The sequence below is a fragment of the Sarcophilus harrisii genome, chromosome 2 (assembly GCF_902635505.1).
Source record: "Sarcophilus harrisii chromosome 2, mSarHar1.11, whole genome shotgun sequence".
Lineage (NCBI taxonomy): Eukaryota > Metazoa > Chordata > Mammalia > Dasyuromorphia > Dasyuridae > Sarcophilus > Sarcophilus harrisii.
In genome coordinates, this window is record NC_045427.1 from 654,254,693 (window position 1) to 654,268,477 (window position 13,785).

Here is a 13,785-nt window from a genome sequence, read left to right on the forward strand (position 1 = left end):
TCAGAAGTCTGGGTTGTTCCCACCCATATGGATACACCAGTGGGGTCAGTCTGTAGGGGGAGGACAGCAGACCTAATGTGCATCAAACCAAGAAATTAAGAATAAAAGAAAGAAAAACCCCAAATGCAAAACGGCATGGAAGCCCCCGGCTCCCTCCAGAGATTTCCCAACTCCACAGAACGAGGTCTCTTTCCCCTTTCCTCCTTTGAGGCAATAATACACCCTCTGGCTGGATCCCATATTCAAGGGCTCGTTTTTCATCCTTATGAACCAGGAATAGCAATAACCTGCATCTAAATGGTAACGAGCTTAAGAAATTAAATCACGGCAACCCTCGCCTCCCAGTCCAGCCCAAGCAGCCATCCTGGGGTCTCTCATCTAACTGGTGCCGGACCCTTTATAAGAGACCTCTCCTCCTCTCCTGCCGCTCCACGTAGAGCCGGGCAAATGTGACAGCAGGGCCTGCCCATCGGCCCAGAGTTCTTTCCAGAACAGGCATGTGACTGAGACCGCCCTCTGCCCATCATCCCCAAGGAGGAACTGGCTAAGCCTGACACTGAGACCCTCTGCCCATCATTCCCAATGAGGAACCGGCTAAGCCTGACACTGATGCTGGAACCCAGCTCCAAGTCACTTTATCCCCCAATGCCATCAGCACCTTGGCCCTTCACAGGTCCTGTAATTGCTCAAAGGGCCAGCTTGGAAGACCTGGCTCAGGTTTTGCCCCTGAGACAGCCTGGCTGGGTGACCCTAAGGAAGTATCTTCGTTTCTCGATGAAGACATTAAGGAAGGGGGTTTCTAGACCAGGAGGCACTGGACAGATTTATCAGTGGCTCCAAAAGAAGCCGCCAGTGATGCTCTTGTGGACATGAACCTGGTGGGACCCTTGTGACAGGGGAGCCGAGAAAAAGTGTGGGTCCATCCTGCCCCCTCCCCCTCCCGAGGCTGAGGTAGTGGCGGGGATGGGGGGAGACTCTGCCTCTAACAATCACTGTTTCTCCTTGTTCTGCATCCATGAAGAGGATGTCCCTGAGTAAATGTCACTTGCTACCAAGTGATGAAGTAGGGCCAGGGGCAAGTCATTAGCAGCCTGAGATGGGGAGGACGAGGCAGGTGTTGAAAACAGCCAAGGTCAAAGGTCCCCACCTGCCCTGCCTCGCATGGGACCATGCATCGTGAAGACTGTGAGCGTGGCCGCGAGTATCCCATGGTCCTGGTGCCCAGGAAGTCAAGGCAAAAGGCAGCTCCTACTGAGAGCAGCAGAGTGCGGGGAGCGGCCCCCACACTGTTATGTGTCTCCTAGCAGGAGGGATGCTCCGGGGGTAAGAGGTTGTTCTCAGGTCCCCAGGTCCCCGGGTGGGTGGGTGCCTTTGGCAGCTGCGCCCACAGAGAAATACTTCAGGAACCAGCACCTGGGGCTCCAAGGAGCCGGGCTGGAAGGCAGCTGCTGAATCTGAAAGTAAACTCCAGGAGGGCAGGGGCCGGGGGAGGTTCTGTCTCTGTCCCCAAGCCAAGCACCCAACCCGGAAGGGCCCAGGAGACATGGAGAGCTTTTGCTGTGACCTCAGGCCACTGGGTTCTCTGGGAAGTTTCCTCACCTGTAAAGTGAGGGTCACTTGAGATAAGTTTAAGATGCTTCCAGCTCTATGGCCCTAAACTAACGCAGGAATAATACGAACATGGATTCAAATTCATTCTCAGATACTTGCTGGCTAGGAGATTCTGGGCAGGTCCCTTAGTCTCAGTCTGACTCAGTGCCATGCACAGATGCGTCTTGATTTATGGATGTGGAGACCTCTGTGGGAAGCAATTTTTACACAATGCTGATTTTCCTGTGGACTTGGGGGAGAGGGAGAGCAGGGAAGGGAGAGGGGTTGGGGGGCAGGGGGCAGAGGCCCAAGCACCTGATCAGTGAGGCCATAGTCTCCTGTGCCATTCTTGTTTTTACTTGGAGCACTTTTAAGGTTTTTGTTGTTGTTGTTTTTGGTGAGGGTGAGATGGGAGACCACAGAGTACCAAGGTGTGAGAGTGGAGACAGTGCACAGTGCTATGCAATAAAGTTAATATAGGTTGGGGGGTTTGGGTTGGGTTAGATGGGGGGGGGTATTTTTTTTGGAGTGAGAACTTTTTAGAATTCTCTACATAAAGTCTAAGTTGATACTGCAAGAATTTCTGTAATAGATCCCCCCTCCCTCCCTCCCTTCCTTCCTTCCGTCCTTCTTCCATCCTCCTTCCCTCCCTCCCTTTCTCTTTCTTCCTTCCTTTTCTCCTTCCTTCTTTCCTTCTTCCACCTCCTTCCCTTCTTTCTTTCCTTCCTTCTTCCCCCTTCCCTGCCTCCCTCCTTCCCTTCCTCCCTCCCTCCCTTCCTTCCTTCCTTCCTTCCTTCCTTCCTTCCTTCCTTCCTTCCTTCCCTTCCTTCCTTCCTTCCTTCCTTCCTTCCTTCCTTCCTTCCTTCCTTCCTTCCTTCCTTCCTTAACTCCCCCTTCCCTCCCTCCCTCCTTTCTCTTGTTATGACCTTTACATGGATGAGGCTCAAGGAGGAAGTGGGGGAGGAGGGATTCAAATCCAGATCTTCCAAGCTCTGACCCCCCCAATCATGTTGTTCAGTGCAGGTTTTAGGAGAAATCCCCACCCTCCCTGCCCCACTCACACCGCTACCAGGCCAGGTTTTTCACGCTGGGAAGGGAGTAGCCTAACAAGCTGCTCGTACTGACCAAAGGGACCCAGGGAGAGACCGAGACTGGCAGGACTTACCCTGGCCGGCGGTGCCCTCGGGGGAGCTGGGGCCCAAGCAGGTTTCAGAGGCCCGGCATCTCCCAGCCCCCTGCCCTGCAGACGTAGCTGGGGAGTGCCCAGGAGCCTTTCCATAGTCCCTCCTGAGGCCGGGAATCTGGGCTGTGGAGGAGGGCATAGTGGCCCAGAGGGGAGGCTTTTGCCAGGAGCAGTTACAGTCCTGGAGGAAGCGCCTCTGACTCCAGGGAACACAGAACAGAAGCACCGGGAGCTTAGCTCTTGGGGTGCCTCTCCTTGGCTGGCTGGGCTGGTCCTGGCTGGGCTGAGCTGGGTGGGGTAGGCTGGTCCTGGCTGGGTTGGGCTGAGTTCGCTGGGTTGGGCTGGTCCTGGCTGGTCCTGACTGGGCTGGGTTGGGCTGATCTGAGCTGGATTGAGCTGGGTGGGCTGGGCTGGTCCTGGCTGGGCTGCTCCTGGGTGGACTGGGCTGGGTTGGGCTGGGCTGGTTCTGGCTGGTTCTGGCTGGTTCTGGCTGGTTCTGGCTGGGTGGGCAGAGCTGGTCCTGGCTAGGTTGGGCTGAGCTGGCTGGGCTGGGCTGGTTCTGGCTGGTCCTGGCTGGGCTGGCCCAGTCCTGCTGGGAGCCCGTACCCTAATTGCCGGCTCAGCTCCCTGATTAGCATTCCGTGCTCTGGGCCTGTCTGGAAGGCTAATAAGGGCTCTCAGAAGGTGAAACCTGGCCCTGCCCCGGGACTTCTGTCCCCAGAGCTCTCCTTGCCTTCCCCCATCGAGACTCAGATGATCCCGGGCTTGGAGCTGGAAGGGGCCTGGGAGGCCCATAGCCCCACCTTCCTCTCACAGAGGAGAAGCCCTCAGATTTCGGGGTGGGCCCCCAGAGCCCCACAATAAGTTAGTGATGGGATTGAACCGAGGCTCTGTGTGTGAGTCGGGCACTGTAGCCACCCTCCCACTACGCTGCCCTGCCACTTTTCCCTTCCATCCCAGAAATTCTGCCACAGGACTCAGAAAGGCCACCTCTGGGAAGTGCTTGCTCTCTTGGCCCCACAGCTGCTGGGATTTGCCTTTTATACCAGAAAGAAAAGTCTTTTCCTTTTCCTTGGATGTAAAATCCTGGGGCGGGGGGTGGAAGGCAGCCCCCACCCCGGAGTCTCCTGCACTCCTCCTTTGTGGGGAGGGGGAGGGCAGGGGGGGTGGCTGCCCCCACGGGCCTGCCCTCAGTGATAAGGTTCTCCTGGGAACGGGACACACACGGCTTCTCTTCCGGAGAGACCTGGGCTACGCGTTCCAGCTCATCCGTGTTCCCCACAGGTGCTCCGGGAAGATTGCGTCCTGAGCATGGCTGAGAATGTGCATTTCCCCGGGAAACTTTACAAAAACAAACCGGGTTTTGATCTGAGATGTCCAATCAAACTTGAGATGTTCACGGACATTTGTTAAGCGCTCGCCATGTGCCATGTGCTGGGCCTGGAGTCAGGAAGACCTGACCTCAAGTCGCCTCGGACACTTCTGAGCTGTGTGACCCTGGGCAAGTCACTTCCCCCTGCTTGCCTCAGTTTCCTCATCTGTAAAATGAGCTGGAGAAGGAAATGGCAAAACCGCGTCACCTTCTTTGCCAAGAAAACTCCATGCAATGGAGTACGTGATGTCTGCCTTCAGGAAACTTCCATCCTACCTGGACAGTCATACACGCAGATAAATAGATGCAAAAGACAGGAAAAAAGTAAATAAAAAGTCATTTCAAGGGATTGAGAGCACTAATCATTAAGGAAGGCATCCTCTAGGAGGTGCTATTGAGCTAGGTTTCGGAGGAAACTGGGCTGCGACAGGGCCGTTTCATTCCATATAGTAGGTGCTTAATAAGTGCTCATTGAGTGGACTGACCAGGAAAGGCAGAACCCAAAGGCAGGAGATGGGATATCATGTGGGAGTGACCTCGAGGAGCCCAACTCTAAAGTCGAACATGCTGTCAGAAGAACAGAAAGGCTGGAAGGGGCCAAATGAGAAAGAGCCTTGAATGTCGAATAGATTCTGGAGTTGGGAGTCATTAGATTTCACTAGCACTGAGTGAATGAATAAACCGATTAGTGACAAACCCCTAAGTGCTGCCCATGTACAAAGCTTTGCGCTAAAAGCTGGGGTGCAAACAAAAGTCCCGGGTGCCTTCCTGCAAGGAGCTCCCATTCCCAGGAGGAAGGAGCCCCCACGCAGGGAAGACCTCAGACGAAAGTCAGGTGGAAATGTCCCATGATTCTTAGGGCACGATAGTAAACAGGTTGTATTATCTCTTCTTTAAAGCCATTTACACTGAGAACATGATTTCAGTTTCTGATGCTGGATCATTTGAGGACTTTGGAAAGTCCTGAATCTGGGGGTCTTCAAAAGCTGTAGCTGTGGCACCTCCAGGAGCAGCTGCCAGACTGTCCCCATAAGGGCTACTTTCCAGGAAGACGACTTAGGGTAATAAGTATTCCTGCTCCCGCGGTCCTTAGTGCCAGGGGCTTTCTCCGGCAGTCTGGGGAAGGATGCTGGCCCAGGCGCTGTCGGGAGGTCCGGCCTGCCTCGCACAGGCTGCTCCCTGTCCTCCCGTGAGGCGCCTCGACACGGGCCTCACCTGTCAGTTGGCAGTAGTGGGGATGACCGGCTTTCTCCCGAGAGCTGCTTCCCCAGCTCCGAGGACCGATGGGTCAGGCGGCCTTTTGAGATCTCGCTGGTCTCTGAGTAGGGAATGGATTGGAGGGGGAGGAAATCGAGGCGGGGGACTGAGGAAGGGGCTGTTGCCCCAGCTGAGGTGAGAGGCAGTGAGGGTTTGCATGAGGCAGAGCTGTGTGAGGGGGGGAAGGGGGACGTGAATGAGAGCCGCTGTGGAGTCAGAAACGGCCACGTGAACATGGACTGGAGATGCGGCTATTGAGTCAGTCTGACAAAGGGAGAGTAGGTGGGGGGAGTCATGCAAACTAAGGCAGAAGAGGTTGGTGGGTTAAGAAGCCAAGTGAGGAGTTTGCACCTTGGGAGCAGAGATCCAGCTCCACGGGGAGAGCTGCCTTTTAGGAACCAGAATTTGGCATTTGGGAGGAGGGGGAAAACACTGGGAAGAGGAAGCCGGGAAGGTGAAAGGTTAGAGAGCCAGTGCAGTGGTCCCTGACAGAGATTCTCTTCTGAGACAGAGCACGTTGTTGTTAAAGACATAAATATTTTCAAAGTACCCGGTTTTCAGAGTCCAGAAGATCTCTCTAGTGCACGTCACTGAGCCAGGCCTGGAGAGCAAAGGAGACCCTTTGGGTGGGTGGTGAAAGAGGGGAGTGGGATAGTTGCTGGGAGAAGGCTAACTAGAGCGTATTATTTCACTCCATCTGTTGACATTCATTCTCGTGTTGCATTGACTTTTACATGTATGACCTTACACATGTCATTTCTCTTCCTGAACCTTAACGTTACATCCCTCCCCCATCCCCACCATTGACCATGTATTAGAAAGACTTGGTACCCAACTGGGAGCAGAGAGACAGCCACTGATGACAAAGAGAAACTGAGGCAGAAAGAGAACCCCTGCGGGGAAACCAGTTTCAAGGCTTCTAAGTCCTTTTCCCCAAAGAAGAATGCCAAATAATAGGTATAGATATGTATTATGTGCGTATATGTGTGTATATATAGAGATTTATACATATATTATATTATATTATATATTATACATATACATAATTAATGTTTCTCTCTATATGTCTGTGTGCATATATTATTTTCTGGCATATACCTGTCTAGATATTATTGTCTATCTAGAAATGATTTAGATACTCAGATCATATAACTCAGATTAAAAAAAAACAAGTTATTTTCATGGGAAAGTATTTTGTACTAATTGGTTTTTTCTATGCTACCTAAGTAAACACACTTTTGCTTGAAAAAAAAAGTAATACACTCTGGCTAATTAGTGATAGGCAGCCCACACTGGTGGGGGCTTATAGATAACTACCAGAAACCCATACCCATCCAGGATACCCCTAGACCTCTGAGATTAGCTTCAGAACTGGGGCCCAATTTGCCCTGACAAGTATAAGTTAAGGGAGGAAGCCCCAAAGGTGGAACTGCACTGTGATTGATAGATATCACTCAAATCCCTTGCCCTGGAGCTCTCCCGTGCTGCTGATCCCTCTATGGTAGCTGGGCATAGGATTCCTGGAAGTCTGTCCATCTGGGGACAGCCTCCCTCTAAAGCTTTTCCCTCTCACCATATTTTTCAGCTCCTGGCTCTCCTCTTTCCCCAATGCTGCTAAACAGCTGCCTTCAGTTTTCTCCCAGGCTGTTCTTTCTCTTACTTATCAAAAGCAAAATGCTTATTGTCGGTGTCCATGGTGAATAAGTGCTCGTGTTCACCCTGTTTACTGCTGTTATTTGGCCGGGTGTACCGCCTGATGCAGCAAGGCTGGGTGTACCGCCTGATGCAGCAAGGCAGAAATCCAGAAACGGGCAATCTTCTCGCAGACTCCCTTCTCCTCCCCATGAAAATCCCATGGTGCTTTCCTACCCACACTTTCTTTCCTGCCTAAGTCACCCTGATAGATCTGATTCATCTTCTTTCTTTATCTCAGCAATTCAGGCTAACACTAAAGTCATTTATTATGCCTGAAAAGGAGTGAAAAACAAGGAAGGTTGGATGGGCATATCAGCCACAAATTGAAAAACACCCATTTTGCCTGTGAGTATCTCCTGAGATCTTGTAAACCTGAAAGGGGTGAACTCAGGGGGATGTGCCATTTTGCTTCCATAGTTAAAATGCCTGATAAGGCTGAAGGCTTGTTTGGGAAATACACGCGGATCATTGGCTTAGAGCTAGAAAGCCTTGGGTCTGATTTAATTACCATTTTGCATTTTTTTGGCCACAACAACTCTGAGACTGTTAACCAAGATGTAGAAAGGTTGTGATCTCCATGGATGCAGGGAGAGCCTCCCCCTCGTTTTCCTGAAGTCATCTAGTATCACCTGTTCATTTTCCATTTTAGGAAACTGAGCCCATGGTTAACTGATTTGCACATGCTCACCCAAGTCACTTAAGCATGGGTCTGACCGTGCCATAGCCCCTACTTAACAAACTCCAACGGCTCAGTAAAGTCCAGTGAATCATTTCCAAGACATGAATAAATCCTTTGGTACTCCGAATCCACCAGAACCAATTCTCTCTTATCTTCCTGGTCTTTTCCCCCCTTTTTCACCCTTCTCCCCCACCCCTCCAACTCCATAATCAGTGACATCAGCCTCTTTGAATCCCATCTCCCAGAATTTCCACAAGCTTTCCTTCATGAATGGAATTCTCTCCTCCTTCATCTTTGTCCTGAATTCCTGTCTTCATTCCCGGCTTTATCCAGGGCTCTGCTAAAGTCCATCTTCTCTAGGAAGGCTTTGTTCATCTTATTTCCAGAGCCTTCCTTTTATAGATTAGCTCCAATTTACCTTTTATATATCATCTTTTGTACAAGATATGTGCAAGATTTATATACAACTTCCTTCTCCCATTAGACTATAAGATCCTTGAGGGTAGGGACTTTTGCCTTTCTGTGTATTCCCAGGGTGAGTCCTGTAGTATCTTTATTAACTGACATTAAACCAAGTGGGTAATAAAACCAAGCATTAACCCTGGGGAGTCTGATCCCAAACTGAGCACACTGTTATGACTGTTATTGTTATTGCCATTATTACTATTATCCATAGATCTTTCAATGGATTCTGATCTGGCCTGAGTTTAAGACTCATCACTATCTTGATTGCCTTTTGGATAATCTCTGATTTATCTATTTCCTTTCTAAGCGGTAGCTGTGGATCAGTGACCAGACATAAGCTTCCAAATGTCATCTAACAGAAGAAACCCAACAAGAATTCCTAGAACAGTGAAAGAAAGAGATAAGAGTGGTAGAGGAAAAATTAGAGAGAGAAATGATAGTGGTGCAAGAAAACTGTGAAAAGAAAATTAACAGTTTGGTAAAAGAGGTACACCAGAAAAGAAGAAATAATATCTTAAAAATAGAATTGGCCTAATGGTGAATGAAGCATAAAAATTCATTGTAGAAAATAAACCCAGGTAGGACTACCTGCCATCTAGGGGAGGGGGTGGGGGGAAGGAGGGGAAAATTTGGAACAGAAGATTTTGCAAGGGTCAATGTTGAAAAATTACCCATGCATATATTTTGTCAATAAAAAGTTATAATAAAATTTTTAAAAAGAAAGAAAATAAAACCTTAAAAAGCAAAATAGATCAGATGAAAACGAGGTACAAAAGCTCACTGAAAATGGCAGTTGGAAGTTAATAACTTCATGAGACATCAAGAAATAACAAAACAAAGTCAAAAGAATGAAAAAATAGAAGGAAATGTGGAACATACCATTGGAAAAACAACTGACCCAGAAAATAGGTCAAGAAGAAATCATTTAAGAATTATCATGTGACCAGTTCTGATGGACCTGGCCATCCTCAGCAACGAGATCAACCAAATCATTTCCAATGGAGCAGTAATGAACTGAACCAGCTACGCCCAGAGAAAGAACTCTGAGAGATGATTAAAAATCATTACATTGAATTTCCAATCCCTATATTTTTGCCCACCTGCATTTTTGATTTCCTTCACAAGCTAATTGTACAATATTTCAGAGTCTGATTCTTTTTGTACAGCAAAATAACGGTTTGGTCATGTATGAAAAAAAAAAGAATTATCATGGAAAACTGCCCTTGTATTCTAGAACCAGAAGATAAAAATGGAAATTGAAAACGAATCTACCAATCACCTCTTAAAAGAGATCCCAAAATAAAAACTCCCAGGAATCCCAAGAGCTCTCAGGTCAAAGAGAAAATATCTCAAGCAGTGAAAAAGAAACAATTCAGATACATTAGAGCCCATTTAGGATAAAATAAGATTTAACAACTTCCACGTTAAGAGAGAAGATGGTTTGAATATCATATTCTGGAAATCAAAGAAGCTAGGAATTCAACCAAGAATTACATGCCCAGCAAAAGTGAGTAAAATTATTCCAGGTGAGGGGGGGTGGATATTTAATGAAATAGAAGACTTTTAAGCATTGTAACAAAAAGACCATAATTGAATAGAAAATTTGACATTAAATAGAGGACTGAAGAGAAACATAAAAAGGTAGACATGAAAGAGAAAGCATAAGTCATTCAATAAAGTAAGTTAAACTGTTTACATTCCTATGTGGGAAGATGATCTATGAAATTCCTTAGCACTTTATTATTATTAGGGCAGTTGGCAGCAGCCTACGTAGACAGGGCAAGGGTATGAGTCAAATATGTTGGTATGATCTAAAATAAATGAAGGATTGTGAAAGAGGGAAGAATGGGGGAGAGAGGTGAGAATGAGGCGGGGGGGGGGGGAATCTCACTAAAAAAGCATGCAAGAAAGAATTCTTTTCAGAGGAGGTGGAAATGAGGGCGGAGAGCAGCTAATTTTTGAATATCACTCTCATCAGAATTAGTTCAAAGAGAGAGGGATATCTCTCGCTATCATCTATTCATTTATCTATCTATCCTCAGGTAAGTATAGATTTCTATCTTATCTAACGGAATAGGAAGAGCAATGGATAATAGAAAGGAGCGAAGTGATAAAAGAAAGGGCAAAACAAAGAAGGCAAAATAGACTTTTGAGATGGGATGGGGTAAAAAGAAGAGAAGAATAAATAGAAGAAAATAGGACGAAGGAAAATACAATTAGTAATCATAGTTGTGAGTGTGAATGGGGCGAGGTCATCCACAAAATGGAAGCAGATAGCAAAATGAATTAGTCGCCAGAATTTGACAATGTATTTATAAGAGACATACTTGAAACAGAAAGACACGCATATAGTTCAAATAAGAAGATAGATGAGAATCTGTTATATTTAGGTTGAGGTAAAAAAAAAAAAAGGCAGGAGTAGAAATCATGATCTTATCTTAAAGGAGAGAAAGGGACCTACATGTGCAAAAATGTGTGGCAGCTTTTTATGTGGCAAGAAACTGGACACTGAGCGGATGCCTAGCAGCTGGGGAATGGCTGAATAAATTATGGTCTATGAATGTTATGGAATATTATTGTTCTATAAGAAATGACCAATAGGAGGATTTCAGAGATGCCTGGAGAGGCTTACAGGAACTGATGCTGTGGGAAGTGAGCAGAACCTGGAGATCATTGTACATGGCAACAAGACTATCCAACAATCAGTTTTGATAGATGTGGCTCTCTTCAACAATGAGATGATTCAAACCAGTTCCACTTATGCAGTGATGAAGAGAGCCTCTGCACCCAGAGAGAGAACTGTGGGAACTGAGTGTGGACCATAAAATAGTATTCTCACTCTCTCTGTTGTTTGTTTGTTTGCACTTTGTTTTCTTTTTCAGTTTTTCTTTTTCTTCCTTTTTGATCTGATTTTTCTTGTGCAACAAGATAATTGTATAAATATGTATACATATATTTGGATCTAACATGAATTTCAACATATGTAACATGTATTGGACTATCTGCCAGCTTGGGGAGGGAGTGGGGGGAAAGAAGGGAAAATTTGGAACAAAAGGTTTTGCAGGAGTCAATGTTGAAGAATTACCCATGCATGGCTGAACAAGCCCTGGCATACAATTGTGTGTAATAGATTTTACTAAAAGAAATAATGAGGAGAATGGTTTCAGAAGAAAAGGAAACCTGGAAAGACCTATATGAATTGATGCAAAGTGAACAGAACCAATAAGTCATTGTATACAGTAACAGCAATATTATAAATAAAATATAGAAAAAATCATTCTCATATAGGGAAGAGGATTATTAAATTTGGAAAAGAAATACCTATGTTCAAGTACTAGCTTCCACCTTTACTAGCTATGTGATCTTGGCTCTTTCACATAATTTTCCTAAACTTCGAATTCTTTTCCAACATAATGATCATATTTGCTTCACATCATTACCCAAAGGAAGGAACTTATTTTATTTAATGTCCAAATAGAAAATATGTTTTGTAAATGTATTTTTGATGCTTATGCATATTGTAAGGAGGTGTTAACATAGTCCAGAATTGAATATTATGGGAGAAAAAGAGCTAATTAATACTTTTAAGATGGGAAGGTCTAGTTTCATTTGATATAATTTCCTTAAATGAAAAATCTTTATTGTGGACATTCAGATGAATTTCTCCTTCAAGGAACTGGATTTGGAGTTAGAGAATCCAACATAATAAATATGTTTTTAATGAAAAAAAAAAAGAAATCATGATCTCAGACAAAGCAAAAATAAAACTAGAACTAATTAAAAGAAATAATTTGGAAAACTTCATTTTGATTTTTAAAAAGCATCATATATAATGAAGCAATATTTTTTTTAAATAATTACAAGTTTTTCTGTTTAGCTCAAATAAGAGAACTGTGTCAAATTTATAAAAATAAAAGCCATTCTCCAACTGATATATTGTCAAGAGATATGAAATAGTTTTCAAAAGAAGAAATCAACACTATCTGTGATCATATGGAAACATGCTCTTAATCACTAGTTTAGAGAAATGCAAATTAAAATAATTTTGAGATACCACCTCACCTGTATCAGAAGTTACAAATACTGAAAGGGATGAGGGAAAACAGATATACTAATGAACTGTTGGTGGATTTAACTTGTCTAATCATTCTTTTTTTATTTAATATTTCATTTTCCCCTGATTACATATAAAAAACCATTTTAACATTTTTTAAAATTTCAAGATCCAAACTATCTCTCTTCTTCCCTCCCCACCAAATTAGCCAGAATTTTTGTGCTCTTTTCATGGGGTTTTGCCTTCACCCATATTTCCATATTAATCATGTAAGGAAAGAAACAGTGGTCTACCCATTTTGGAAAAGTTTGGAACCATGCCCAGAGGGACATAAAATTATCCACACCCTTTGATCCAGAAATACTAGTAATACCCAAAGAGATCAAAGAAAAAGGAAAATTATTTCTGTGCACAAAAATATTTTTAGCAATTTTGTGGTGGTAAAGAATTGGAAATTGAGGAAATGTTTACCATCTGGGGAATAGCTGAACAAGTTCTGGCATGTGATTGTGTGTGATGGATTGTACTAAAAGAAATGATGAGGAGGATGGTTTCAGAAGAAAAGAAAACATGGGAAGACCTATATGAATTGATCCAAAGTGAAGTGAACAGAACCAATAAGTCGTTGTATATGGTAAGAGCAATATTATAATTATCAACTATGAGACTTACTCTAATCAATATAATAATCCAAAATAATTCAAACAACTCAAAAATTCTATACACCTCCAGAGAAAGAACTGATGAACTCTGAATACACCTTTAAGTACAGTTTTCTCACTTCATTTTTCTAGCTTTTTAATAATACAGCTAATAGTTTGTATATATATATATATATATATATATATATATATTATATACTTTATATATATATATAGTATATATAGTTATATATATATATATATAGTATATATATATAGTTATATAAGAATAGAATATATTCCTTGATTTCTCAGTGGATGGAAATATTAAGAGGGAAAGAGAAAATTTGAAACTCAAAAAAATTTTAAAAGAATATTAAAAATAAATAAATGTTTAACACACATGCATATATTACATACATATATACAGTATATACATATATATTTATGTACACATCATATATAAGTACATATATGTGCTGTATTTAAAATATATACATAATAGGCATATATTATATGTACATATGTATATGTGTGATATACATGTGTGTATTATATATATATATATATATATATATATATATATATATATATATATGAAGATGTTTTCTTTCTCAGTTCAAGGAGTCAGCAGCTGTCTGGTAAATCTCAGAGGGATATTTTCTTTCATTTCTGAATTATGTGGAGGACAAAAACCATCACAGGCTCTTTAGCCAGAACTCCCAATTCTGTCAGTCTCAAAAGTCATCGTCATGTACTCGAGGATCATATTTCTCAGAATGGGCCTCTGTTCTCTGAAATCACAATGATATTTAAGCATTCTAAGCTGAAAAACTGTGCATTTGTACT

General features: G+C 44.0%; 1 protein-coding gene across 2 annotated transcripts in view; it reads right to left on the reverse strand.

Moving 5' to 3' along the window:
- Positions 1 to 13,785, reverse strand: part of C2H10orf90 (chromosome 2 C10orf90 homolog) — a 250,462-nt gene that overhangs the window by 143,165 nt on the left and 93,512 nt on the right. The window contains exon 1 of one of the 2 annotated variants that reach the window (XM_031957018.1): positions 2,756 to 3,043. The exons of the other annotated variant lie outside the window; for it this stretch is intronic. Within the exon in view, the coding sequence (XP_031812878.1) occupies positions 2,756 to 2,912 (157 nt within the window). The 5' untranslated portion in view covers positions 2,913 to 3,043. Of the gene's footprint in view, positions 1 to 2,755; positions 3,044 to 13,785 lie in introns of those variants that run through there. 2 annotated transcript variants of the gene reach the window in all.